General features: G+C 43.4%; 2 protein-coding genes across 2 annotated transcripts; one reads left to right on the top strand and one right to left on the bottom strand.

Moving 5' to 3' along the window:
• Nucleotides 1-86: 86 nt before the first annotated feature.
• On the bottom strand, nt 87-6,473 carry cope (COPI coat complex subunit epsilon). The gene is made up of 10 exons (XM_076153469.1): nt 6,324-6,473; nt 6,072-6,134; nt 5,859-5,959; nt 4,879-5,031; nt 4,191-4,244; nt 3,839-3,920; nt 3,346-3,501; nt 1,608-1,676; nt 715-789; nt 87-260 (listed from the first exon to the last, which is right to left on the bottom strand). Exons 1-10 carry the CDS (start codon nt 6,423-6,425, stop codon nt 207-209), a joined length of 909 nt encoding a protein of 302 aa, XP_076009584.1. The 5' UTR covers nt 6,426-6,473; the 3' UTR covers nt 87-206.
• Nucleotides 6,474-8,321: 1,848 nt separating this feature from the next.
• tnfaip8l1 (tumor necrosis factor, alpha-induced protein 8-like 1) lies at nt 8,322-20,919 on the top strand. The gene is made up of 3 exons (XM_076153520.1): nt 8,322-8,625; nt 17,887-18,166; nt 18,700-20,919. The coding sequence occupies exons 2-3, from the start codon at nt 17,895-17,897 to the stop codon at nt 18,986-18,988; spliced, it is 561 nt and encodes a 186-aa protein (XP_076009635.1). The 5' UTR covers nt 8,322-8,625; nt 17,887-17,894; the 3' UTR covers nt 18,989-20,919.
• Nucleotides 20,920-23,976: the final 3,057 nt, after the last annotated feature.

The raw sequence follows: 23,976 nt of genomic DNA on the forward strand, positions 1-23,976 counted from the left end.
CATATATGAAGAATGGGGGGAATTTAGGACACATGGTTTAAATAATACAGGTTCTCTAACAAATCTTAGTATCAAAACAAATACAGGTGTGTGTGTGTGTGTGTGTGTGTGTGTGTGTGTGTGTGTGTGTGTGTGTGTGTGTGAGTTTTCTTCATGGTGTTAAAATGAAGCCTGTAGTTTTGGAGTCCCAAACAAACACAGCTGTTTTAGGCTGTGGCAGTGGGAGTGTACTGCATCCCTAGTCTGTCAAATTCATTCTCCTACAGAAAAACAAAGAAGAGGAAACGGTTACATTTCTCACCATGGAAACAGCTGAGCACTGCATAGTTTTTGCCATGTTTATGTACATTTGCACTTTTGTGTGTTACTACAACAAGTGACGCAGGCTAAGGATTCAAAGTTGAATGCCCTTGTTGGCTTTGCTCCAAGAACACCTGTTCTACAATCATCAAAACAAGCGAGTAGAGCAATTAAATAATAACAGAGTAAAGGTTGTGCAGACCTGGCAACCACGGTGAGTGAACTTTAATAACCTTAATCACCTTTGCCACATATTTGAGGCTTCATAGACTTTCATCTTTTGGGGATATCTGGCTTGTGGTTTCTTAAGTTTCATTTCTAATGAGTGAGCAGCGATTTAAAGCAAACCATGCCTCCTAAGATTGTTTTGTGAGGAAGAGCAGTGAAAATTACATCTAGAAAAGAGCATATTACCTTTGCTAAATAGTCTCTGAGGAATGGATGGGCTTTGTGTGCGTCCTTCAGCTGAGAGAGGTACCGGTTGGTTACCTGATGACAGAGAGGCAACACATGCGTTAGACAAGTAACAAGAGTAAATGATAAACAAAGTGGCAAAATACCAAAAGGTTGAACTTTGGTTGAACCACAAGAAGTAATGATAAAATATTGTCCTTTATCTTTATTAGATGTCATTGTGCCTGATGAGTGCCAAACAGCGGAAAGTTTTTAATTTTCTCACTAGAACATCGACTAAGAATTTACACATTAACAGGCCGAACCACTGCAGTGTGATATTTTAGACCAAAATCATGAAGTGAGGTTAAGTCAAGAGAAACACACTTCTGTGTTAACTCACAGAACAAAGTCACAACTCTCCAAACACATGGACATAACTCTGCTTAACCTTTTGTTTGATGTGCTTATCAGCGCCTATCACAGCTGAAATCTCCAATGATCACTTGAAGTAAGTCAAAATTGTATCACTTTACTACCGAGTCCACCAAATGTAACGGCGATAACTGAGTCCTTATCTTCTGAACCATGACTTCCAGGGTGTATTGCTCACACACAGCACTAAAACAGCAGATATGCTTGGAGGGAGAGTGCATCAGCTAATGGATAAACATCCATATGCACTTCAAATACTTTTGATGACAGAAGACAAACACAATCAAGATACTGATTGGTTGAATGTCTGGCGTAAAGGAAATCATAAAATTGCTGAGAAGTGTCTCCTGCACTTATCAGACGGGGATTTCATATTCTTTTCTTTTTGTGCAGGTATCAGAGTTGTCTATAGGAAACTGCAGAACCTGGTGGCTGTCCAAGCAGTAACCTCGCTAACAGCTTTGGGTCCAAAGTCTCACCTCTGGAGCTTTGCCCAGGTGCTGTGTCAGCACCACGAGGTTGATCAATGTCTCAGGATGGCCGCTGTCCTGATAGTGGGAAGACAGAAAGACAGAGAAAGAGAAGCGTTATTTAGACAAAGCAAACTGAAAGAGGAGGTAGGAGAGTTACACAGAACAGTATTCTGTCCTCAAACTGTTTCATCTTTCTTACCGAGATGTAAAACTAAAGAATGTCGTCTTCATTCCCTTTATCATTGTTATTACAGACAAAACGGTGTATTTATATTGGATATTATGTAGTTTTATAACCTAGTAGTATCTTCAACTGTGTGTGGAAATGTAACTATTGTTTCAAAATGTATATTTGCATGTAGTAAAGCACATTTGCTATCTTTAATAACAAATGATTGGTATGTAATAGACAACAACTGTAGACAGACAACCGAGGCAGCAATCAGTCCTATACACCCTGATTTTTACTGGACTTCATTTCAGGATTGTGTCTAAAGGTGGACTGACCAAAATCATCAACCCCTGTGTGCATGTTAGTGAGAGACAGAAGAATATTTAACTGTGTACTGCAGATCAGTATTGTATACTGGTTAAGGTTTATCCATAGGCAGTAGTACATGAATAGTACTGGGGTTGTCTCAGGCTCTGCAACTATGCGTTTCTGCTTTGCGCCAAGAAAATGGCAAAGTAAAGCAAAACAACAAGAAAAAGCCCAGCGGGAAAAGGGCAGTTCAGGCCGTTACGAAAAGCACTCAGTGATTGCATCTGCCCACACACACACACCACCGTGATCAGCTGTCTGAGCACACAGGCCACGCTAGGATCACCGCCGTCTGAGCAAACACACAACTGACGAGATGATGGTTGCCTCTAGTGGGGCAAAAGTTAAACTGACAACAACAACACCATTCTGAGTAGAATGTTTTATTTATATTTATCTGGGACAGGTTGGAGAATACAAAGTCCCTTCTTCTGAGGATGTTTGTTTGCAGTTGTGGGGTTGGATTGGAGCTGTGTCCCAAACAGACCTGGGTTACATACAGGTGGCTTTATTCTGTGTATTCCCTGTTTCACCCCAGAGATGATTTCACAGCATAAGTGTTCGACTCTAAGGAGGTCATACATGGATTTATGGCCTTTATAGGTTTATATAGTTTTTATATGTTTATTAGCAGTGATCAACTTGGCAGATGTAACATGAATAAGCCTGGTTTAACCAAAGTGGCTGGAGGATGTCACTGTTACAGAGAACAACATGTACAGCACACCCGTATGCAGCACAGTGATCAAAGTCTGATTATTTTTACAAATGTTTTCAATTAAGAAACTTTAATTTTTGTCCCCAGGGAAAACCCTGAGCACTGAGCTGGAGGAGTATGGATCGCAAAATATGTGGCGCCATCTGCTGTTAGAACATGGGCATCGGAGAATTACTGAAGTTTATCTTTTGCTGTTGAGGGGAGCAACAGAACGGGCAACACACTCATTTCTGAGGTGTGTGATGTTGAATTGTATGCATGATTTGTAATAGAATTCATAGTTTAATTACAAAGTTATTGGTTTTAATTCTTCTATTCACAAGGGTTAAGTTTCACCTCACGAAGATTCATTGGACATGACATGAGCGATATATGAAATGTGAGTCTACACACTAAGGATGAGTTCACAATTCATCAGTGAAAGGAGAGAGAGAGAGAGAGAGAGAAAGAGAGAGAGAGAGAGAGGAAAATAACATGAGCCCAACCTTGTCAAGTGCCTCCTGCAGCACTCCCTCAGCCTCCTCCCATTTATTCTGGGCCATGTAACAGGCCGCCTGCCCATTAAGAAGCAGCAGCGTGGATGAGTACTTGTCTGACATCTCCTGGAAAATGTAGTAAGCATCCTGCAGCTTCTCTCCCCCCTTGAGCGGAAAGAGCACAACAAAACATTGGCGAGAGGAAATGCAATCCGAGTGTTGGGCTGCAATGATGCTGAATAGCCAATAAATGTTTGTAATGGTGTCGGTATTTCCAGCGCAATGGAAACTTTACACGCTGACTATATAATCTGGACACTGGAAAATGTGGTCAACAGGAATTAAATTGCCTTGGTGTACACACAAACACATAATATGCAGCTGCCATTCATTCCATTATGTACCGAGTGGCTTACAAATTATTCATGACACGGCATTTATTTACAAGCCAACTGTAAAATGTGGGCATTACACAAGAGAAAATAAATACTGGTCTCCTCACCACCGCAATATTAACCCAGGCTGTGGCCAGTTGGGTGAGAGTGGCATCTTCATCCTGCTCCTGCATCTTCTTCAGCTCTTTCCTGTGAATTACATCATGATGTCCATTAAAATTGCTCCAACCTTTACAGGATGTACAGTCTTCTATTTTATAACATGGCTGCAGGCAAAGCAATTTTGACTTTCAGTGATGAAACGTAAAATGAGGAGAATCTTAGCTGTGAGCTTTCATGACTGGAAGCATTCAAATAGTAATGGGAAGTTTTCCATGCAGGTTTAAATAACACAGGTGACCTTGAGCTGGAATGCAAATCGTCAAAATGCGATTTGCATGAAACGCATGAAATCCGTACCTTGCCAGGTCAACACGGTCCAGACTCAGCAACACCTGAATAGTCATGGCCATGCTAAAACATACAAGCAGATGATGATGTCAAATTAGTTGGTTTAAGGCCACAATGAACAAAAACTTGATTGGAAAAAGCAACCTGTCAAAAGTGGTGTTAAGCAGATTTAATAGTAGGCACTTGAATTTGCAAAGCAAAGTAAGGTTCTCTACAACCTCTGCAGAAAATGACAATAACTTTGGTTGAAGGGAAACCATTTTTCCAGGATAATTCACTTTGTCACTTTTTTTTTTTCATCTTTTCTTTTTGCAATTTGTTTTTATTGAAGTAAACATTGTACATGACGTTGTGCATACAGTTGTAGGATATTTTGGAGATCACTTTTTATATAGAAAGAGGGGAAAGAGGGGAGAGAGAGAGAGATAGAGAGAAGGAAAGAAGGTTGTATTATCAGTACTATTGTTGTTGTTAAACTTTATACGTAGACCCTGAGGTAGAGTACAAGTAGATTGGAATTGCAATGATGTGACGATGATGAGGGTAAATACAGTTTTTACAGGATGTCAAACAGCAATGTAGGCTAGTGCAAATCGCATCATAGGTTGTGATAGAGAGAAAGAGAGAAACAAAGAAAGGACATTCCACCCGGAAACCCCACCCAACCCCACCGTCACACAACTTCGTCACTTCTTACCACTCCAGGCTTTCTCCTTGGTGCAGAGTCCTGAGAGCAGCATCGGTGTTCGTCTCGTGGTAGTAAATGGAGGCAGCCATGAGGAGGAAGGTGGTGTTTGCAGCATCCACACTCTTTGTCATCTTCTTATCTAGATCAGCCACAATGGCGTCCCTACGTAAAGAAGAGCAGAGTGAAACCTGGAACCACATCCTTGTGTAAAGTGGAGAGAGCGATGAGTGATCCTTACACACAGACATTGGGCTGAATTTAGACAGGGTGTAGAGAAGTTAGGATGTATTTAAAATGACACCCAAGTATCATTACATGTGGCTATCCTCAAAATAAAAAATACTGTAATGTGGAGATCTGGTTCACAACCCTCCAGCTGATTTAAAAAAGTAAAACAATGACTACTAATGCATTTTATCATCCGACAGCATCTCTAGCGTGACATTTCTAAATTGTACTGATATGAAAATGGCTACATGCTAAACTAAAGGCATCAACCTGGAAAGATGAGTATGAGATAATAAACCAAATATATGATTGTTGTTGCTACTTAGACAGCAACTAGTCGTGGCTGAACAATTTGTTGAATAGTCAATTGACAAAACATTACCCAGAAATGACTTGAATGATACATTAACTATACTAACTATTATAGACTTATAAATAAATTCAAAACAACAAGCTTCTCCAGGTGAGGATTTGCAGCTCATTCTGTTCTGTCACATCTTGGTGCTGCTCTGAGGAGTTCATTGATTCTGTTACTGTAACAGACAGCAGCAGAGTCTGTAAACCTGCACGGGGATCAGGTGCAGCCAGTATCCTATTCCAGCTCCGTGCCAGACCACATTATTACTGCATGGACACTACTTCATTATCTTGCAGACATGACTCATCTCGCTTTATTTTCATTAACGCAGGACGTCGCCTCTCCTCTCCTGCAACAAACACCATTATAATTTTTTTGACTTGAGTCTGGTGCAGGTTCAGACCTTTTGCTTGTACTGGACAGGTACTCTGCAAACATCTTGACAGCCTGGAGCTCGGGTGAAGAGCTTGCTTTGATGTCATCCATGACTACAGCGTACTTCCTCTGTGAAGACACAAAAACAACACGCCAACATCACCATTATGATGAAGAACACATTGTACATCAGTGACAAAGTGTGCTCAAAGTGACACATATACTATCTGCCTGTGCTTACCTGGGCAATGTATGCTCTGTACAAAAACATGTCCCTTTCTACCTCCTTCTCTGGTGACGATGGCTGCAAAGACAAAACGAAGTTAGGTAGTTAAGTTGACATTTAAATCAGTGAGAGAAACATTAGCCAACTTAAATTGCGTTGTTGTTGCTGGCTCGCGCTGCTAGCTCCTATTAGCTGGAGTTCGGGAACGGAAATATGACCCAAACAATACATTTATAAATACACTGAGTATCGCATTTCGATACCCACCTTCACCTTCTGCGCCTCGTTGATACATTGTTGATAACTGCCGATGTAATAAGCATTTTTAACATCGAAGAGTTCATCAACATCGCCCTGCTGCGCCGCCATGTTGACTAGACAGCTTCCTGACACGTAGCAAAAACACGTCACTGTCCTGATTTGCGCTTGTGGGAATTGTGGGAAATGTAGTTTGAAGAAACATAATGTGAATTTCCACCTGTGCTGTGAGGACAAGGCTTGTAATAAATTGGAAACCATCAAAAACATCTTGCAGTGTTTTTATACATTTATTTACATACAACAGTATCATCTATGACATTTCTTCGGCTTTTTATTACGTTATACTTTATGACTAAGAAAAGAAACAGCCTTTTCGCCAGTTTAAAATAGGTGTGTTTCTGTTCCTTGTTGCTTTGATCTATCTGGTGGACAAATTGTACACACGCTACAGTTGAACTTAAAAATACAAATCTAGACCAAAATATATATATGTGAGAAATATAATATCCACCTTCTACTGGCTGCTGGCTGAAGAGTTGGATCCCTTTGCCAATAGACAGACTGCAGATAGTATCTATGATATGGACCACACAGGGAAAATGACTGCTGGGCAGAAAAGAAGGTCGCACCCTTTCATCTACAGATAACATCAGAACTGTCCAGCAGGTCATCAAGCAGTCTGTTGCAACCACAGAGCTGAGCAGCAGGAGCACAGCACCCAGGGAAGGAAGGCCATGATGGACACTGATACTTATCCTCCCATGACTTCATCAATCCATTTCATTTAATATTTGGTGGGTTTTCAATTAATTTAATCTAATCTATCCATCCTTGTTTATTGTTGTTTATATATAGTAACTTGTTGCACTAGACTTTAGGTGAACTTCACAATATAGTTTACTAATCCTGGGTTAGCATTTGTTTATTCATTGTTTTTCTTTCTTTTTTTCATTTTATGCAACTTCAAGTTAAGATGAGGATCTATATGGTCTGGTTTCATCTCCTTTATCTAGTTTCAGGTCCAGATAAGATGAATCACTGTCCCTGTAGCTGCGGCCAGACTGGTCAAATGATTAATAGAAGGTGTATTTCTGTTTTTGTTCCCAGTTTGAGATCAAAAAAAGTATCTATCTATCTATCTATCTATCTATCTATCTATCTTTCTTTGTAGGTTTTACTTTAGTTACTCTTTGCACTAATGAGCATTTTACCACTAGAGGTCGCACTGTAACAATACACCCACCACAAGTGTCCAATATGACACACAGACTTCTTTAACAATACATCAGTTTAAATATTACAGGATTATATTATTTATGATATAATTCAAGGTCAGTGTGAGTGAGATCAGTTTTGACATTGTGGGGCTGCGTACTGTTGTTTGTGTTCCCTTTTGAGGGGGGAGGCATGCAGATGTCCCAAAGTCAGACTTTGTTATATTGATAGGCAGCATAAACAAAACAAACGAAATAGAACTTTACAATGGCACTGAGCTATTTTCACATCGGGAGTTCCTGTTCATTAGACTGAAGAGAAACTTCCTCTGTCCTGCAAACATCCGCTGGCAAACACAAATCAAACACATGTCCACTGTTATTATGATATGTGTTAATAAAGTATGTTACTGGTTCTTACCAATTTCAGCGAATTACAAGTTACATGTGTTTTGAATTAAAAGGTCGAGACGTTGTGATCGCAATGCGAGAAATCTCAAGGCGTAGCTATTTAATGTATTAATAACCTCAGAATCCAATTCATCACTTAGTCTGTGACAAGCTGTTCTCCACAGTTCCTGCTCATTGTTCCCTCCACACCGTTTCCTCTGGGAAATTCTCAGCCTTGGGACGCGGATAATTACTGGAAACCCTAATGGGGGCAGGGAGTGCTGGGCCGTAAACGGGTCTGTTTCTGGTCTGATTGGGCCGCTGTGTCCCCTCGTTGCTCCTCCATTGGTCCAGATCGACATCAATCCGCTCCTTGTCCAGGTCCTCCTCAAGTTTGAAACTTTTTTTTTTACGAGCCGAGAGGAGTCAGGTTACGACAAACTCCTGTAACCGATCTCACAGACACGCAGCAGAGAAGAACACACTCTTTCAATAATTGACACGCCTGTGCCTGATACGCGGTTACACATCGAAAAGGAAACAAGGGGACATTTTTTTTATTTTATTTTTTTTTATTTATACCGGAGATCCAACAGCTGAAAACATGCAGTGAAGAGCTGCTTGTGCTCCAGGATGAAGACTTGAGCGTCGGTGCAGATTAACTTGTCATCTTGTTCTATGACCCTCATATCCCCCTGTGAAAGGTGAGTTCATCTCCCGTTGATGAGCGCTTGAGCAGTTATTAATCAAACATTATCAACAGCAAACATTAACCAAAAACTGCGGTCCGCGTTATCAAACCCTCTCAGCTGTGTCCACACACAAAAACGTCACACAACGCTGCTGAATCCTGTCTAAAACTCTAAAACTTAACTGCATGTGTGATTTTAGTGGTAAGATGAGTTTTCTTTTACATTCGAACAAAGACGAAATTGTAAGAAACTTGTGTAGAAGCATATGTGTCGCCAGGAAGTGATTCAGAAGAAGGGGGTTTACCCAGGGACATTATGCATCTAGGTAGGAGGATTTTCGTATAAAAACTTGATTTCTGACTCTAATTTTGTGTGTGTGTGACTTAGTGTAGCCATTGTAAGTCTAACAAACAAAGAAGTGTGCAAAAGGACTAGCTGACACTTTGAAGAATCTGTATCTGCTCTGGTTTGTTTCTTCCTACAGGTGTAGTTAGATGGAGTAACGTTATGTACCGTTTATCATTCTTACAGCCCCCTATAGGAGATTACCAAACAAAAATCATGTCCCTAATTGGTTCAACATGTGGACAGCTAATTAGAAATAATGACAATAAACTACATTTTTGCCAGAAGAACACAGTTAAACACGGGGAAAAACTATAAAAGTTTTAAGAATACATTTAAAACAAGAACGTGAGAAGCTCAGCAGCTGAGGTTAATGGATTCTGTAGTATTAATATTATTATGAGTCTGCACTTCACAGATAACTGAGTCTTTACAAAATGGATTTGGCTGAAATGAATGGTTGAAGTGTGGAGATGTAGCAAAGCCTGCCCACTTCCCTTAAAATAACAAGAGCAGCCATGATGCGTTAAAAGGTTTCATCTGTACAGGAAATTAAGGAACTAGAAGAAACTAAACAACAATAGTGGTTCAGTTGTTCGGGCCAGATCAGCCTCATCACTTTAACTCTCAGGCTAATTCGCTGCATATCCAAACACAGACTGAAATACTTAAAGCATGTTTTGCAAACAGTGATATGTTTTGTAACACATAACTGTGTTGACATTGTAAAGTCTTGGAGTCCTCAGTGTGGATGAATAGCTCCAGTGTGCAGCAGGGGCTCTGGCAGGTAGCAGCACACATTATCATGCACAGCCTCAACACACATGTCAGATGAATTATGGGCCGGGATCACAAGTCGGAGTTGCACCTCTTCTTGCGTTAGTTGTGGCAGTGGTGAAGTGTGTTTGCAGTTGCTATGTGTTGATGGGAGAAATGCCTGACAGGCTCGCAAACTGAGGAAAGGCTGAAATGAACTATCACTGAATAATCAAAGGAATTTAATGGTGTGTGTGCTTAAGTATGCAAAAGTATGCGTTAGTCAAATTTGTTCTCTTTGCATTAAAACCAAAGTGCAATAAAGGTAAGATTGAAGAGTTATGTTATGTATTGAGTATGTTTGCACTGGCATCTCTTGGTTTGTTTGTTTGTATGTTGGATACCAGGATCAATCCCTTTTGATGAAATGGTGGCCCAGTAGATTTAGATCATTCTGGATCAAGGGGGGCGATCAAGGAATTTAGAAAAAGACCTCTTGACATCGTGGCATAGGTTGTTTTTGGGCAGTTTGGAAAAGGAATTTGGATCTGGATCTGGCTGAGCTATTGTCTGCTTTGCCAGAGACATTAATGGAATTGCTTTGCCGTCACAAACAGGACTGAAACATGCAACAGCCACCATGTGAAGCTGAGCTCATTCAGTAACATACAGGCTGTTATGCATCTTAGAAGGCACATAGTCATCTAGAACATGACTATTTAAAAAAAGTTATGTCTTCCTCTTTAGGCCAGTATATTATTGGAATAAAGACTATCTTTATCTATGCTTCTTCAGCCTTTGCAGTGCTCTAATGAATGCCCTTCTTGTTTGTAGATGACTTGAATGAGTCTGTTTGTCATTGATCTCACTACCTCATAATAACTTCATATTTATTTCCACACAGAATGATTCTTTTGTGATACAATGAAACGGGCGAGGCATTATGAAACAGGGATATGTTGAGGTTAGGGTTGTTAGGGTTAGGCCCTGTCTATGAAAGTTTCAGTGTAACTGTAACTGCAGATCCTCCCACCGGAGGACAATACAGTCATGCAGCCAGACATTCCTCATAATTATTATTAAGAGCCAAGCTTGAACTTGAGGTAGTAACATTAGCTGCACGGCAGGAGCTTCCATGGTAACTCATTGACGAGACCAGAAAGGTTCCCGACCTGCTTTTACTGGGTTCACAGGTGGCATTTGGTTTCCCTGGTAACCCATAACACCCTGAGCATGTGACCTTGTCTGAAAAAGCAGAGTGGCATAACCTGTAAATATCACGGATAGGGAAAGAGTGAGACATCTTGTTATCTCCAATAGACCAAACTAGCAGCCTGTCAGCCCCTCTGCTGCAGATGGGGAATACACTGGATTCATCTCGCTTAAGCCATCTATTTGTCAATGTCGAGCCATATTTGTTTTCCCTCCTCTTCCTCACTCTGCCTCCGTCTCTGGCATTCTCACTGCCAAGTCCAACCGCATTGATATTTTCATCCCATTAACATACCAAGTTAACAAATTGTGCTCCCTGGGCAGGAGGTGGAGAAAATTAGTCATTATGTGCCCTGCACTTGTGGTGGCCTTAATTAAAAATGTCAAAGGCCCAGACATCATTCATTGCTCAAGCACCGGTTAGGACCTTAATAATGTCTTGCCATATTTGTAATACTCTTAAGATATCTCAGTTATAGTGTGTATATCATGTCACATCATTTCTACATTGCAGTCAAATAGATTCATGTGAGAGTGAAGCAGCCTCACCGACCGAATGTGCCCCACTTCCACCCCAATTAGCTCATTTGTGGTCATAAAACCACCACCTAGTTTTGAATTTTAATGCAAGAACAAATGTTTTGAGGGCTGTGCTGGCCCTCAGGCACCGCAGGGATTAGGTAGCTATTGTATTCCAGCTTTATTATACATGCATTATGCTGACTGATATCACCAAATGAGCACTGTCAGCTCACAGCCAGCGTCCTCTCCAGGTATGACCCCATTACCCCTGCAAAAACCTGTTGCATCGCAGCAGACTCCTCTCAGCCTCCAGTCTATTTTGGTCCAAACTGGCAAAATGAATTATTAATCCGTGATCCATTATGTGCTGATGTGTTAATTATTAATTGTTCAGAGGGCTGGAGCAGATCTGAGAAAACGGTTCAAACAGGTTGGAACGGGGCCCCGAGGTCTGGGCTGATCTGCACAAATCTGCACAAATGGTGACGGCGTGGGAAGATGAGGAAGGCCACAGCACATGCTCAGCCGTTTCCAAATGGGCCCAGCGAATTACCAGTTTATTACCTTTAAACTCCTGACATCCCTGCAATAAATCCTCCCTTTATGAAACGTATAATGTGCGTCGCTATTGTTAATAGTGCAGTCAGAGGGCTGTTGATTAACTCTGTGGTCACTTTGAGGCTGTTGGTGGTGTGATTAGACTGAAATATTCTGAGAGGCAATGGAAAGCATTTATATACGCGAACGCTGACAAAACTGGTAATTCAGTGTATTTGCCTGTTTGCATCGTCCTCATGCTCTCGTTTGTATTGGACATACATACCAAAAGAACGCTGAAGGCCGGAGCCGGAACCTCTAAAGTGAGGGGGTCAGTTGGCTCTGTTCAGATGTGGGGGCATTTGAAAGGAAAGGGTCGCTGCAAATCAATATAGAGTTATTCTAGGAGCTGATCTTTATTCTATGATGAAACATATCTGTCTGGATGGGAGTGGTGAAAATCCCCCTCCTCCATAGGGCACGAGGGGCCTCTTATGTAAACTCCACTTCCAGAGACTTGTATAACCTGTTTGTTGGTTTTTCCTTTAATTTGTCACACATTTCTCGCTACAAAGTCATTAATGTGGCAGTTGCTGGACTGAATGTACATTTAGTGTAGAGGAACCATAAAGTAAACACACACATCTGCTGTATACTGTAACAAACACACACACACAAACACTGTAAGGAACACTATCTCCCTTATTAGCAGCCGGCACCTCCGCTGTTACGCAACGTCTCAAGAGAAGAGAGATAGAAACGGCACAATACTTAATGAAAGATGGATATCGCAGCATTCACTCGTCCTAAAATCCTGCTGTTGACTCCCTAACGCTGGAGTGGATTCACTAATAGAGCTCATTGAGTTACTTCACTCTAAACACAAAGCAGGGATGTACTTTATATAACGAGTCGGATTGTCTATTGTTTCTCAAAATGGGGAAGGATTACACAGAGCTGCCGGGAGGATCTGCGGATGAATTGGCTTTCTGATTCACGTTTTCCCCGTCTGAATGAATACTAATTCAGCCACAGATGCTTTTTGTCATGTTTTCAAAGTCACAGAAAACCTTTTTCCTTCCTAACCTTTCCACTCTTTATCTGTTCAAAGGTCACGTGGCATTATAATAGTAGAAATAGAGGTTTAGCAGACTCTGTAGTATTCAAATGATCAATCATATCAAACCAAGGCAGTAATGGAAATACTGTATATGCACGAGGATGCAAGTTTAAACTATTAAAGGTTATATTTCTGGTATTTTGCATCGACTGAAGAGGGACAGTGGATAATGAGGATGATGCTCCAGGACAGTCTGCTGGTTTACATCTTGTGAAGAAGTGCAGCACTAACATGACACGAGACTGATTTGTGTTTTGAATTGCGTCAACCTGGAACGATTTCCCTCGGCTAGCAGATGTAAACAATAATGGATAAACTTGTCTATTTGGAAGAACCTCTGAAGGTTTTTTGTGTTGTGTGTGTGTGTTGTCGTCAGCGCTTGTCTGGTATGATTTTAGCTCTGTAAAGTAAACTAGTACAAACAGACCACTGTATACAGAGCTGTTAGAGGTGATCCGTTCCATTCTGCAGCACCGGAGCACTTTTTCCTACTCGTACTCGTGTTGTCATCGTGTTCCAATTCATGATCAGTGAGGAGCAAGGAAATCGTAATGTTCTCTCAGATTCCATCAGCAAATCATGCTCAATGGAGTGTCTCATCTAGAAAGTTCTGCGGTCCGTGCCAAAGCTTTTCCAAGTAACCCCGCGGTGGCCAAACATTATTTCAAGGCTTTCCCTTTAGGTTGGCTGTTATCTGTATCCGCTCCGGCTGTCTAGATTGGCAGCAGGTATTAGAGTGGTGATATTTCGGGCGGTACCGACTCTTTCCCTCCCCTCCTGAGACGTGGAAGAGGTTAGCGTAGGTGGAAGCTGCTGGTGTATCCAATTTTCTGGCCTTTTCTCACCTGTCACACCTCAGCTTTGCTTTGATTGACAAGTGAGCGCGGCGTGGATGCAGAGGCTGCATCCTGGATTCACTTTGCAAACCGATGCCACAGTCGTCGAGTTTACCCTTAATATGAACTGCCAACAGGGGGAAACAGTCACGTCAAACAGATACGTGCGGTTTAGCTTTTTATTGTATCCTCGGATTGGCCACTTCTACATAGATAGTCAAAGATAATATCCGTATAATCGGTCATGTTGTCGGGTTTAGTGCCGGCAAGTTAAGAGACTCCAGCCTCCTCCACAGGATAAGCAGGTGCACAGAATAGACGGATGAACGGACGGGCATCTCACTGACTGATTACATGTGGCTGTTTCCAAGTTGTCGCAGAGTCAAACATTCCGCCAGCTGTCATTCAACGCTGCTGTCCCGAGAGGCGTCACAATGTCCACGTCACCGGGAAACACTAAATGAAAGCGACAGCCATTAGGAGTTGTCAGTCCATTTGGTAACACTCACAAATGCGGCACGCGCTCCAGGCCGCAGTGTCCTCGGTGCAGACATCAGCATGCATACCTGAAGGCGTGATACTGGGAGGCAAAGCAAATTAAACCCAGATGGTATTGAAGGTCTTTATCTGAGGACAGTAAGGACGTTGCCTCATCCTCACAGCCCCTTTGTTGCCTCCATCCCCTCAGCCTAGGCTTGACTGGGCCTTTCTACACCAGGTAGGGTCCGGGATCAATTCTGTTCCATACGTCTCTGTGAGTGAATGCACGCCGACACCTCACTCAGAGAGAGACGGCGTGTTTTGGTAGCTTGGTGTAACGGACCTCATTACGCTGAGGAGTTGTTGCCCGCTACAGCCTGTCTGTTTCTCATTTCAGCCAGTCAGACCCACAAGTCCTGTATGTGTTATAGGTGTGAATGCACATTGGTGTGTGTATTCTGAAAGTACACGCAGCAGAGATGTTTCCATCGTGTCTCGTCCGCCCTTTAATCCATTAAAGTTTTGCCTCCATAAATTCTGCACAGACGGGGTGTCAGGTTTGGCCCGGCTACCCCTGGGCATCAAACATCACAGGCCCTTTAGACTTGGCACTGCTAACAACTCTCATGCTGCAAAGAGAGAGACACACTCACACTCACACACACAGAAAAAATCACTGAATCCTTGATTGAAAACCTTTTCATCATTCCAAGCACTTATCCCATGAGAACCTTTTATGAAGCCTTTACTTTTCTCTCCTTGGGCAGAGGGAGGGGGGCAGGTGAGTGAGGAGGAGGAGGAGGAGGAGAAGGATCTCCCGCCTTCTTTAAAATGAGGACACCATTGCTATGTTATATCACATTTAAGCTCTGAGTGAAACCTCAGACATTCCTAAGTGCCCATGGTGTCACGCTTTAAAAGTGTTTAGATTTATGGGTGCGGAACGACAAAGACTTCTTCCTTCCTCTCACTCATCATCTTTCTCCCCTCTCTTGCTCTCTTGTTCATCAGTAGGCAACACAATGTTGACAGCCGCTGTGGCTCGGTCCCTGACGAGAGGGGAATTTAATGAGCACTCAGAAACCACTCACTGGTCCGAGAAAGAGGTTGCGGTTCGTAATACGTCGGTAGCCGTTCCGGTTTTTTTTCCCTTTCCCCCTACACTCTTACACATCCATCAGCGAGGACGCGGCGATGAAGAGGAGAAACTTAGTCTGAATGTTGTGATGTGCACTCCTGAGTGATTACAGGGGTGACAGCGGCGTAATTGGTGGTTTTCAGCCCAACGCCGCCTGATACAGAAATGAAGACGGCCACCTCTGTGTTTGTTTTTAATCCAATCACTGCTTTCATCTGGCTTTGTCTGCCGGGTATTGGATGGGCGAGGTCTCTGCTCTGTAGGCAGAGCAGGTCGGGCCGGCGCAGTGTTAGAAGTCAAAACGGTCACGAAGGAGGCCGCCGTCTGTGATTCTTCATCCGGGCCGCGAGGGGAAAGGGAGAACGGGAGTGTGTGTGCGGGTTTGGCAAAGAGAGGAGGAGGAAAGTGGATTCAGTTGGAGACAGTATATAAATCACCTCTCATTCAACACACACATTTCCCAGGCATCTCGGAATTGATGGAAAATACACACCCCCCTTTCTCTCTCTCTCTCTCTCTCTGTCTCTGTCTCTGTCTCTGTCTCTGTCTCTCTCTCTGTCTCTCTCTGTCTCTCTGTCTCTGTCTCTGTCTCTCTCTCTCTCTCTGTCTCTCTCTGTCTCTCTTGCTATCTCGCTCGCTCCCTGTCCCCTCTCCTCCTTGTGTGTCTGCTCCCCGGGAAGCATCCTGCTGACACCCTCTCCAAGGAGTCTTATTGATATTCCTGGAGAGGCGTTGCGGAGGGGGAGAGAGAGAGTGTGTGTGAGAGAAAGAGAGAGAGATGGGCTGAAAGTCACACACAGTAGCAGCAGATGCACATCCTTCTACTACCCACAAACAGACAAAAATCACAAGTCACCCAGCAGGAATGTGTCATTGTTAATTGTATTCGCACTGACAGTTCTTCTTCTTCTTCTTCTTCTTCTTCTTTGTGGCTTTTTATTGCTCTTCGTCACGTGGATTAGCAATCTGCCAATCACACACATTTCATATTGCGGAACAAAAATGAATCCTCTCTTGTGGCTTGTGGTTACGAGGCTGTTTTAGTTTCAGGATTTGAATAGTTTGACCGTATATTTCTTTGACTCGTGCGTGACAGACCTATATCGTCCTCTCTGCCTCTGAGTTGGAATTCATATTTATTTAAATCGGGGAGCAGGGAGGAGATGAATCGCTCCAACAACGAATGCAGAACGGGCACTTAATGCTGGCACGCACATCCATCCATATGTGTGTCTGTGTTTGTCCTCCTGCACTGATCTGACTGGGGCTGGATCTGCATAACGTGTTGGAAATAGATATGCGACTAACTATGAGGAAGAGGAAGAAGGGGAGGAGGAGGAGATATGTGGTGTTCCATTAGTTACTCTGCCCCCACCTGTAACCCCATCCCAGAGAGTGCATCAGTACTATAGGCGGTACACATCAGACAGTTTGAGAACCATAAGTTGGAGGTATTTTGCCAGCTGGTGACGTTCAGACTAATGGCTTCCATCAGAACCAGTTTATCCTTCATTTACAGCCTGATTCTTTCCCCTGCTGAGAGATTTGAGAGGCACATTTAGTTTTTTTTTACTGGATAACTGCATCTGTGGAGGTTAGGGAGGCACTTTCAGAAAAATGCTGCTTCCTTTAATTTTGGCCAAAAGGAGGAAAAACTAAGAAAAAAAGATACAGAAGAATAGTGTGTGTGTGTGTGTGTGTGTGTGTGTGTGTGTGTGTGTGTGTGTGTGTGTGTGTGTCCCTCCTTTTGATTTTATGAGTCGCCATCACGGGTGCAGCCTTTCACTGAGTCACCCTGCTTTGGTAGGCAAACATGTACACAGCAAACACACACGCACAACGATCGGCTCCATACATAAATCAACAAGTTAGCCCCGTCTCTCGCTGGCTTGAGCACTCACACTCACACACGCACAGAGAGAGAAACACACTCGCACACACCTTGTTCTGGAAATATATTCAGTAGATGAGATGTCCAAATTACATTGTCTGTTTTGCGTGGTTGTGCTGTTGCTGCTTCCACTCCTACATGCATAATGACACATTTTCCCTCTAACTACCTTGTAGGCTGTAAGCCAGAGGGTTTCTGGAGCCTAATTTGACAGCTGCCATGCCTCATTATGTGATAAAGGGGTCAGTTCTTGGCTCGGTCCTTTAAACATTATGACTACAGATGTTATTGGCAATAAGCTCACACATTGTTTGCCTGCCTTGAATTTGGTGTCAAGATGAGGAAGCTGATATTAGACTCAGCAGTTATTCTCCATTACTGTCGGATCAGATGTAGGAAACCAGCTTCAGTCTCCTATTTGTCTTTATCTCTCCAGACGTCAGCATGGACTCCTTCAGCACCAAGAGCTTGGCCCTGCAAGCGCAGAAGAAGCTGATGAGCAAGATGGCCACCAAGAGCGTGGCCAGCCTCTTCATCGACGACACAAGCAGCGATGTGCTGGACGAGCTCTACCGCGTCACCAAGGAGTACACCCGCAACCGCAAAGAGTCCCAGAAGATCATCAAGAACCTGATCAAGATGGTGGTGAAGCTGGGCGTGCTCTACAGGAACAACCAGTTCAACGGCGAGGAGCTCATCCTGGTGGAGAACTTCAGGTGGGCTGGAATCGCTTAATTACACTCAAATGTTTAAATGGCGTCGGATATTAATCTCTGCTCATCTTTTAAAAACACAAATTGAAAATGAGACGACATCATTACTCCTTGTATGCATCTTCATTTCGATGCAGATGAGATTAACCGCTTTTGGCCGAGTGTTGGAATTTGATGCTCAGCTGCAGGTGGTGGAAAATGTAATTTAAGTCCATTTTTCTTCTGTATGCTGACAGAAGCAAATTAGGAGAATTGACTCGCATCAGTTCATATAGTTTCCACTAAATAAGCAAAACTCTGCTTGGAGGCATAGGAATTTATGAAACTGACATAAATGCACAGTATGGAGAATAGTGATTACATCAGCATGGAGATGTATTGCAGCAAAGGACAATAATATAACTGATATGGGGGTTGTGAAAGGTTTTTTATGTAAAGGAAAATCACAAGATAGCAGTTTCTATTTTTACTTCCTGTCGTCAGAAGTTTGAAATGAGAAAACAAACATCTCCTCTTGCTCCTTTTTGATCTGGCAGGAAGAAAGTCCACACCCTGGCCATGACGGCGGTCAGCTTCCACCAGATCGAGTTCACCTTCGACCGCCGCGTCATGAGCGCCATCCTGAACGAGTGCCGCGACCTGCTGCACCAGGCCATCAAGCGCCACCTGACCGCCAAGAGCCACTCCCGCGTCAACCACGTCTTCAACCACTTCGCCGACTGCGAGTTTTTGGCGACTCTTTACGGGCCGTCGGAGGTCTACCGAGACCACCTGCAGCGGATCTGTAACGGTCTTAACAAGATGCTGGACGAGGGGAACCTTTGACCTTTTTCGACCTTTAGCTCTAACCCGCCCGTCCCGTAGCTTCTCACACGACCCTCTTCCTTTTGTAACTGACCAACACGGGACGCTTACTGTAACACTGACACTCTCTCGGCTAGTTCGTCCAAAGTCTGCATCTCCTGCGTCTTTGTGTGTTATACCACAGCAAACAGAGCCCAGCAGATGTTCCAAATGAATGTAAAACTACAGGCTCTTATCTGTGCATTCTGGGGTCGGAGTCCTTCACAACTGTGCCTTAAAACTGTGTTTTTATCTCGAATTCCAAGGGCGCAATGCTTGCTCTTACTTAGATAAAATGACTTGGATGGGAGCACTTGGCCTTCCAGTCGTACCTCTTTTTTAAGACGGGACAGAAATAGTTTTGGAAAGCACCATGAGGAAAAAAAAAGAAAAAGAGTGTTTTTCTATCTCTTCCAAAATATCCAAAGACATGAAGACTCTTATTAATGCACTTGAGTCTAAACAAGCGCTGTACTCTTTACTTTCCTATATAATGAAACCATGTTGAGCCGGCGGCGTAATCCTACTTAGCCTTTGCCTTTTGTAAATCCCTCCGTCATGCACTGAACAAACCACCGTAGAAAGATTGTAAGAGGTCGGGCTTTTCTTTTTCCAAGGTAGCGCACCTATAAACCCTGCTTATGCTTTAATGATCTTTTGTTCCATAGCCGCCACGACAAAGGCGGGGCATTTGGGTCACAAGGGGGAAACATAAACGTGAAGGAATACGATGATTGTGGATCCGCTGACTCAAACGCCTCGCTGGCTGAGCCGCTGGGAAAGGTGCCTCAGAGAGAAGGAGGGAAAAAAACTCAACTTTGTTTCTATAAATGCCTCGTAAGCGCAGCATGGGCGCAGAATGTTGTTGAAGCCAAATGTTGCTCTGGCGTTTTATCTCGGCGAATAGAGAGCGCGCACAGACAAACTAATCATAATAAGCAGGTTATGTTTGGGGTCAGATGTGTTTTTAAATTGATCTGTCTCACCGGGAGGGTGGGGGGGGGGGTTAAGGTTGTTTACCCATAAGCGCTCCGATTCCAGGTTAGAATTCTGACAGATCTCAACTCAAAATGACCCCCCCTTGAGCGGTTGGATGAAAGGACGGGGCGAAACCCCCACGACGAGGAGGGAAGAGGGGGTGCAGGGAGGAGAGAGGGCTTATTGCTCTGTTTTCGGTCAGATCACAGCACTGCGGCGTCGTGCCTGAGAGGAAAGACCAGGGAAAAGGGTGTTGGGAGATTAGAGACAAAAACAGAACCTGATTGTGTTCTCCAACTGCAATTACAGCTCCCCCACCCCGCCTCCCTCCACCCCCGCCCAGGTTGGCATGACGGCCTGCCCTGGCGCCTCCATCATCACCTCAGCCCGGCCTCATGTAGCGTGATGGATGTAGCCGTCTCTTTATGCACGATGCAAGCCCTTAAATGGGGTGAAGGATGTTGCGTTTCTTCCTTTTATTAAAGAGCGTATGAGTAGTTACTAGTATCCCTCTCAGACCTCACATAATGGCTGTTTTTCCCTCTTTTCTATCACCGAGCCCGTCTGGGTATTGCTTCTTGCTGAGGCTCATTTCGTATTCCGAGTGTGTGTGTTTGCGTGCGTGTGTGTTTGTGTGCGAGTACCTGTGAGAGAATTGGAAATTGAGCCGTGTAATAAGCGCTGCGCTTTTTCCCAGATAGGTTCGCTGAAACTTTAACTCCATCCACAGCAGTTTCGCCAAAGATAAACAAAACTGATGCGACTCGAAAACACAGCGTTTCAGAAGTCGGTATGCACTTGATGATTGTGATCCTAATTTGGTGTAATGATGAAGACAAAGCTGATGAAGGCAAAGTGACTGTTGTTGTTCCGTGTTTTTCAATCTTTACTCTCCTTTTTGTTTTTTACTTATTTTTTGCTGATTTCCCTGAATTCATTCCCATTTGGAACCGTCTGATTGTGAACATTTCCTGACGCTCTGGTGTGAATCTTCTCCCCAAAACACTTTATTGTAATTATCTTCAGATGCCATTCTGTCCAATCTCTTCACATCTCAGGGTTCGTTTAAATCCCATCAATTTCAAATCTGCAACACACACTTAATAGAAGAAACAGAATAGATGGAAGGATTTAGGAAAAACTCTGCAACAGCTCCACTTATTTGACTTTAACTCCTAAAGGAAGCAAACGTTTAATGTTTCATTTTTACTTTTGTGAAACCTGTTTTTATCTCCACTTGTGTACATACAGCCGTGTTTTTTTTGTGTTGTCTCCATATTGTATCTAGACACCACAAATATAATACAATTTACTTTTTTAAAACACTATAATTCTTGTGTTTTTGTGTCTTTTCTCTGCTGTATGTTGGTATGTTTGAATTTGCTGGACAGATCAGTTGGTAATCTATGTCTGACCTGGATTTTAGCCGCCGAATCCCTCTGTTTCGCTGCCAGCGCTGGTAGGAAATCATGAAACCCACAGCGAGCTTGGATTCAGTCCCTCCTCACTTATTATGAAACCTTAATGCTCCCATATGTTTCATATGAAGTCCAACTTTGGGTGGAAATAGACGCCTTGCAATGCTGAAGATGTAGTGATGAAGTCAGTAATATCAGTTTTCTGCGTGCATGGACCCTTTTAATACATCTGCACATCTGTAATCTGTAAATCACATCCTGTTGCATCACCAGAGGACAGAGCTCAAGTTTTGTTTTGGTTCATTTACTTCCTCCTCTGCTTTTTGTTCCATGCGGTGAAAAAGCATTTAAAATGGGTGAAATTGGGGAAACAAATTAGCAGAGAAACAACTGTCATCCTGTTCGGTTAAATGACATCACTGCTGTTTGCTAGATGACATCATTTACCATTCCAGATGTTCAGGTTCTTCCGCTGTTTTGGGCTTTGGGGATATTCTCCATCTACTCTGCTGCTCTCATTCGGAGCACGACTGGACCAGCTCCTCCTCCTCCTCCTCCTCCCTCATCTTTCTCTCCTTCATTCACTCCGCAAACTCCAGTCACTGTCATCACATCTCATTCATTCTCATTCACATCATTTGTAAGCCTCCATCTTCTCCGCCTCCTATCAGCATCCAGTGGCCTCTTAGGCCTTTGAAGTATTCTGGGACCTTTAATGTCACCACTATCCAAACTAAACGATGGTGAATGACGCCCCCAGTCAAAGACCGGATAGCATTAATAAAAGGTAAAGGCCTCTTGTGTCGGTTTTAGTAACGTAAATTTGCGTAACTTTTATTTCAGGTGTAGACGGAGCATCACTTAAAATGACTTTATTCCAGTCAATTATGGGTCTTCTGAGAGAGTCTGGCGCCATGATTTGCCCTGTCACACACTCCCAGGTCCTCCTTGCGGTCCACTTGAAAGATTGCTTCTCTACCAAGTGGCCAATTATGCCGTAATGGCGATAATCTCAGCATGCACTTCTTTTGAATGCTCCCTTGAAGCGCAGTGGATTGGCTTCTGAATAGATTTTACAAATCACATCTTATCGTCTTTCTGTGAACGTTGTCCTCTTTACGGCGCTGTCACATAAAGCAGAAATACACTGACATCACTGTTTAATGATTCACTCCTGCCAGATCTGTTTTAGGGGCCGCTGTAAAAAGCAAGAGTTAAGAGCCAAGAAGTGTTTAGGAAGGAATAAAAGCTGGAGGACACTTGTAGGTTGATTGTATTTCTTTCCAGTGTGTGTGTGTGTGCGTGCGCCGGTGCGTGTGTGTTGTTCAAACAAAACAAAATTATAATCTCTATGTGACAGTCACGACTCGATTATCAGTGCATGTGAATGAGGCGTCTAATACATTTTGGTGTGAAGCTGGCTTCCACTAGGGCATAATTATCGTTTCCACATAATGAAGTGACGACAAAGGAGCTGTCCTGCATCCTAAAGAGGAGGCAGCCGGAGGAAACAAAGACTGAGTGCAGGAGAAGCAATGCATCTGCGGATGTGTAAATGCCTTCCATTCAATATTGGCATCAAAACTGATAGATTGTGCCTATAAATCAATCATCCTGTCATTGATATTTACTCATCCATATTCTCAATCAAAGCTGTGCTGTAAGAGGCAAAGCGTCTTCAATACCAAAACAAATCCAGTCGCTCTGAACACGTGGTAGACCTGGACAGACTCGGGTAGAGACCTGTGACGAGTCAAATCTGTCCTGCTGATCTGACCCAAACCTTTGATCTCCCCAAGAAAACCAACATTTACCACAAGGGGGCTCCTTACTCCAATTGTCAATCATGTCTCTTGTTCTCAGGTGGGAGGAGTGTGTGGAGGCAGCATAGCAGGATAGCAGCTCACACTCTGACTGCTTCATGTCTCAAGAGTCGCCACAGTGATCAGAGCTGATAGAAAGTCCACTCAGGTTTAAGACATTTGAAACACAGAGCAGCAGAGATCAGACAGTATATAAGACGGACCTGGCTCAGCTCCGGTTCTATGTTGGATCTTGAGGGCCTAAGACCCACAAAGGCCTGTACGGCTAGACGACAGAGGGATGATCTCCTCGCGTCTACGTCTACATGAGTCCCGCTGCGATAGATAATCTGAGCCGCGTTTCTGCGGTCCATCCCTCGCAAACACACACGAGGTTGGCATCGGATCAACGCAGCCGAGTCTGTCAATACAGCCTCAAACACCGGGATGTTTGACTTCTGGGTGGTGCGAGGAAACAAAGCACAGGGCAGCGTGTTGAGACGGCAGGCAGGGAGACAGACAGGCAGGCAGGCGAACGCTCTGCATGGCTGTCATAGTCCTCCTTTTGCTTTGCACCAGAAAATAGCTTTCACGCGTAATGATAAAGACGAAACAATCGCAGTCAAAAGCAGAGTGGCAGCGAAGAAGAAAATGGCAACAAAGGCGAACAAAATGATTCAGCGCTGCCATAATGAGAGCTTTATTGTACTTTCACGCTGTGATTTATTCCGCAGCACAACCTGGAAACACGTTTACATATCCTCAGCAAAAC

This window comes from Genypterus blacodes, unplaced genomic scaffold (assembly GCF_046128005.1).
Source record: "Genypterus blacodes isolate CSIRO-AG114 ecotype Tasmania unplaced genomic scaffold, CSIRO-AGI_Gbla_v1 ptg000058l_1, whole genome shotgun sequence".
NCBI classification, from domain to species: Eukaryota; Metazoa; Chordata; class Actinopteri; order Ophidiiformes; family Ophidiidae; genus Genypterus; species Genypterus blacodes.